The following is a 5,156-nucleotide window of genomic DNA, read 5'->3' as shown; positions in this document are numbered from 1 at the left end:
TGTATAATTTAGTGTCTTTTTATAATGTGACATTTAAACTTGTGTCCTAAATATTTTCATAAGTTTAATGGTTTGGTGAATTTTGTGTTTTTAGTTTGTTAATGCAAACTTTGTTCATGGAAACATATCTTCTTCCAGTCAATTTGATTTATCAAATCTATTTCTTTTAAAATCTTTTGGCCATTCTATGTAGGCCAAAGTGACATTTAATTGCATTTGTATTCATATTTTCATGACTTCACACTACAGAATTTTACATATACTGTATATATATACAAAGATAGATTCATTACAATTCCTATGAATTGGGAAGCTAAACGCAGCGCTCACCTATAAAAAACGGTATTTGTTCTGGTTTCATTAATGATTCACATAATCACTTAGACACATTTTGTTGTGATTCGTGTTTACAACACAAGAGAAAAGTTCTCAGTTCAACTTATTTGCCTGTAGTTCATTGTCAACTTAAAGATTAAAATCAAAACAGTGCTTACCAACTTTAAGTGTAAATCTATAAGATACTGTGTCCATCAGAATGTGGAAAACATTTCTGGTTAAGTGCTTTCAAACTAAAATTTTTTAAGTTAATGTCACCTTCTGTGTTCTTCTGATATTCAAACTCCGTGTATATATTTTATTCATGGACGAGATTTGTCATATTTATGTTCATAAAACCACTTCTAAAACACAGATTTCACTTTAAGATATGCGCCATAATCACAATTAAAGGAAAAATAATTTTGATTTGTGTAGTTATGGATGTACGCCTGTCTAAGTCGAATCTTCCGAACGAAGGTGTCGTGAATGTTATTACCAAGTTTAGAAACTTCACCATTTGCAACAAAGGTCTTTGCACAAAATAAAGACGATTATCTGTAAACAACTTGGTTATCCTACCGCAGCATCTGTGGAAGGCTCAATGTCACTATCATCTTTGATGCATCAATCGTTTATACCTGGAATTGTCAAATGTGATGCTCGAGTGAACGATTTATCTCAATGTGCTATCACTCAAAATAATGATTGCTCTCAATACTCGTACGTTACATGTAAGCATTCTCATTCAATTTTTTGAATGTATTAACGTATTGCAGGACACATTTGTATGACGTTAGAAAAGATTTTAGCGAAGAATTTAAGGAATGAATGTGTTACTTTTGTGTTCTCAACTTACATCTGTCTATTGTTAAGCATCATGACTTACCTCTATCATCAAGACTTACATCTGACATCGTAGTGTCACTGTATTTTACGCTGACTTGGAGAATTTCACAATTCTTCTTTTACATAACAAAGAAATATAGCATCACAAAATATAAACGATTGCTACTCTTAAATAATAAATAATTAAAACAGGATTGCTGCGAATACTGAGGATTAAATTAATTTTACTCTTGCTACTTCATTTCGTGCTTCAAAAAATGTCCAATTGTCATTCCTCTGCAATACGATTGACGTTCACTCTTTAATGGAATTTAAATCGCTACGGTATTGTTGTTATTGACAAGATACTTACGGTTTCTTGTCATAGCTGGCTTGATTCCAACTGGAATTTAACCTTATTTAATAAAAGCATGCAAAATCAGTCGTATTCCTCCAATATATCTTGTGCTCTTTTTCTTTCTTAAGAAAACAGTTTTTAATTTTTACAATTTTACGTGAATGGAGAACAATATGAGAGTGCACCATTGCTCTCTATCAAATCAAACCAGTTCTAATGTTATAATGCATTTCAACCAAATCCTTTTCTATTTAAGGTCATGTTTGTGATAATCCTCTATTAAAAAACGCAGAAAAATTCCCAGATTCTTGGTTTACTGCCTTCCCAAAGAGTCGTAGTGCTGCTAAAGCAAGAATATCCAGTGGTAGTTCATGGTGTGCTCCTGCTGCTAATGGCAATCATTACCTTCAACTGAATTTTCCGAGTCTTTATACAGTTAACGTTATCACTATCTTTGGAGACAGTTCAAGTTCAAGCTTTGTAACTAAATATCACTTGCAGACAAACATTGATGGTGTGAACTGGAAATCTGAAAAATCCCAGAAGGTAACAGTAGACTTATCGAATTTGTATATTATAAATTTAAAGGAAATTTAAAAGGAATGAAGTTATAAACTAAGTAAACTTTTAAATTGCTATTTATATACAAACTTGTGTGCAGATGTTGATTCAGTGGTGTAGCCGGCACGCAAAATTGCTGGTTCTATGTAAATTTCAGATCATTATCATTATTCATTTCTTTAGAGATCTATTGTTTTACAGTTAGTGAGCTCTGAGAAATTTACATATAGCACGACCAAATTTGTGGGCTAGCTACGTCACTGTGTTGATTGTCTTGGTTACTCCTGCACTACGAAGGACTCTTGCATTTGATTATAAAGTTTAAATTGTAGCTATGTGCATGATTTGAAGAGATACATAGACAATGCATAAACTACTCTCCTCTGGACAGCGTTAAACAAACCTTTCTTTTCTCTAACCTTGCTCTGCAAATACACGAAAATCAATTTTTTTGTTTTATTCCAGATTTATCTAGGAAACAAAAATGGTTACAATGATGCGGCTATAGAAAAGTTTTCTGGTGGCCTTAAATCCAAAGCTTTGCGAATCTTTCCATTGAAATTTGTTGGTGCACCGTGTTTACGAATTGAAATTTGTGGTGGAGGTAAGAGGTAGAAAAAATATACCAGGTTTACTTTGCACTGTAAGCACTTAATTTTTCAATATATAAAGTTTTTTTCTCTGAGTATTAATTAAACATGAGTTAGTTGACAAAACAGAACAATTTTCCATGAAGGCTGAAGTGTTAGTTTCTTTCTCTGTTGAAATAAACTTATTGAAACAAGCCTTTTCAACATGCAGTTAAGTTTAACACGTGTTATTGGAGAAAAAGCAGAACACTTATTTCATTAGGGCTACAAATGGTTCAATTTGTAGATTTTCTTTATCGTGCAGACTTACTCCCAGACAAACCAACAGATCTCATTGCAACCAAATCTGCATCGACGTACCTCGAGATATCATGGAAACATCCCAAAAACTGGTGTAAAACTTGGTACAAATATCTCGAATCCTCTTACAAGATATCTATTGATTTTGCTGAAGGATACTATGATTGTTTTGATAAAACTCTGGAGGTAACTGACAAAAACCGTACAACATTACGAATCTTGTTCCTTACGCAACGTATAAAGTTAATGTAACCGCTGGCAATTCTGAAGGCTTTGGTAGATCAACTACAGCTACTTTTAGAACTGCTGAAGATGGTGAGTTCATATCAGTTTTGTGTATACATATCGGCTGTTGTTGCATTGATGGTGTTATTGCCATAGACGACTTTTGAAGCTCAAATCTTTTCTGGTCGATATTTATTTCAATCATGTTTTTTTTATACTGTATTATATTTAAGTTAACAATGACAGTGTACACTTGTTAGGACTTCTTTCTAAAGTGTATTTAATATTTTATATAAATCTTTAAAACAAATGTTTTATTTTGTTTAGTTCCCGAAGGTCCACCTTTAAATGTTCAAATTGTCGCCTTAAGCAGTTCATCGTTATCAGTTACGTAGGAGCCACCAGACAAGAAAAAACAAATGGAAAGATAGTCAATTACACTGTTTGTATTACACATTTGGAGAATGAAACCTGTTCAATGAAGTATATGATCGAGGAACAGCGTTTGGACATAAATAATGTGAAACCAGGGACAAAATATTATGTTCGTGTTTTAGCTTCTACAATAGTGGGATCTGGATGTTACAGCAATGTTACATGGGTATTTACAAATGGATGTAAGTTGTCTATGGTTTATGCACAGGTTTGTTTAAGATGATAAATTTATTCAAGTTTATTTATTTAGTGGCACCTGAACTGTCCACCAAGCAGATTGGAAATACGTTGACTTATTTGTTGCAAAATCCAAATTTGGAATATCGGTAACTATGTATTTTACTAGAGCAAATTATTGTAAAAAACTTAAAGGAACTTAAAAGTATTTTTGAGTTTTCGGATTCATGGCTAAGTATAGGACAGTTGGTTTCATGTGGGATCGAGGTAGTCTAAATATCTCTCTGGGAAAGCTTTGATGACTCGTCGCTTTTCTTTGGCATTGCGGATGCATGCATAACATATATTTTAACCATTAACAAAAGCAGAGGTTATGCATGTATTTTAAAATGTTTTGCCTTAAATTTGCAGATATTTCTATGTAGTCGCGATGAAAAATGTCACAGAGAGAGTCGACTGCCTTCTAACTTTAAAAACACAGACTTAGTGACTTATTCTAAGGCCATATCTTCCACACAATCAATGCCGTATATTGCTGCTGTAGTGTCTCGCAGAGACTTTAAGCCTGATTTTACACTTGGTGATGGTGAAAACACAACACGGCGTTCCAATGGTGAAAATTATTATAATGGCCCGCTAAAGCCTGGCACTAACTACAAAATATTTCAGCGCGTTTTCATAAATGATCAGGTGCGACCATTTATTTACGTTTTCATCAGCATTGATTGCTGCAATTTTATTCAAATATAAATGTTCACTTCGTTTCAGGGTGATTATTATTCCACTGACTGGAGTCAGTGGCAGCAACTGCCAAAGCACAAGTCTTCAGGTTTGTGTTTGCTTTCAATAGCATAAGGAAGTTTATCGATGTCTAAAGTGCAATGATTCAAGATCTTTGGAAATTTCAGTATAGTGAAATGCCTGAAAATTTTTAACGATGAATTCCTACAAATAACTGCCTTAGTGATTTTGTGTACCTCTTCTCTAATTTCCTTGCGTTTTAAACCTAATTTATACCATAAATAAATCATGAATAGTTAACAGGAATGAATACATGAGGTGTGAGAGCAGTTACACCCTCAGCTTTACAAAATGATCGCTGAAAGACAATATTTGTTGGTAATGTTATGATTTGTCATTCAATTTTATCTTGTAGACGGTGGAAATCTTTGCTGGTCGATATTTATTTCAATCATGTTTTCATATTGTATTCTTTTTAAGTTAACAATGACAGTGTACACTTGTTTTGACTTCTTTCTAAAAGTGTATTTAATATTTTATATAAATTTTAAAACAAATGTTTTATTTTTGTTTTAGTTCCCGAAGGTCCACCTTTAAATGTTCAAATTGTCGCCTTAAGCAGTTCA

The 5,156-nt window shown here is 33.0% G+C and overlaps 1 protein-coding gene and 1 long non-coding RNA gene across 2 annotated transcripts; both read left to right on the top strand.

Moving 5' to 3' along the window:
* Window positions 1-852: 852 nt before the first annotated feature.
* Window positions 853-3,116, top strand: LOC124452200 (neurexin-4-like). Its single transcript, XM_047002783.1, has 5 exons — window positions 853-1,049; window positions 1,758-2,047; window positions 2,528-2,666; window positions 2,957-3,056; window positions 3,107-3,116. The coding sequence occupies exons 1-5, from the start codon at window positions 920-922 to the stop codon at window positions 3,114-3,116; spliced, it is 669 nt and encodes a 222-aa protein (XP_046858739.1). The 5' UTR covers window positions 853-919.
* A 9-nt stretch (window positions 3,117-3,125) lies between these two features.
* Window positions 3,126-3,586, top strand: LOC124451861. Its single transcript, XR_006950717.1, has 2 exons — window positions 3,126-3,267; window positions 3,505-3,586. It is a non-coding gene; the product is annotated as an uncharacterized LOC124451861 (long non-coding RNA).
* Window positions 3,587-5,156: the final 1,570 nt, after the last annotated feature.

This window comes from Xenia sp. Carnegie-2017, unplaced genomic scaffold (assembly GCF_021976095.1).
Source record: "Xenia sp. Carnegie-2017 unplaced genomic scaffold, XeniaSp_v1 HiC_scaffold_24, whole genome shotgun sequence".
NCBI lineage: Eukaryota > Metazoa > Cnidaria > Anthozoa > Malacalcyonacea > Xeniidae > Xenia > Xenia sp. Carnegie-2017.
This window is presented reverse-complemented; position numbering and strand designations above follow the sequence as displayed.

Excerpts from the sequence above, each read along its gene's own strand:
- LOC124452200 (XM_047002783.1), top strand. The coding sequence starts at position 920 with ATGTCACTATCATCTTTGATGCATCAATCGTTTATACCTGGAATTGTC. Across the intron at positions 1,050-1,757 it reads TCAATACTCGTACGTTACAT|GTCATGTTTGTGATAATCCT; the intron begins GTAAGCATTCTC and ends TTTCTATTTAAG. Across the intron at positions 2,667-2,956 it reads AATTGAAATTTGTGGTGGAG|ACTTACTCCCAGACAAACCA; the intron begins GTAAGAGGTAGA and ends TTTATCGTGCAG.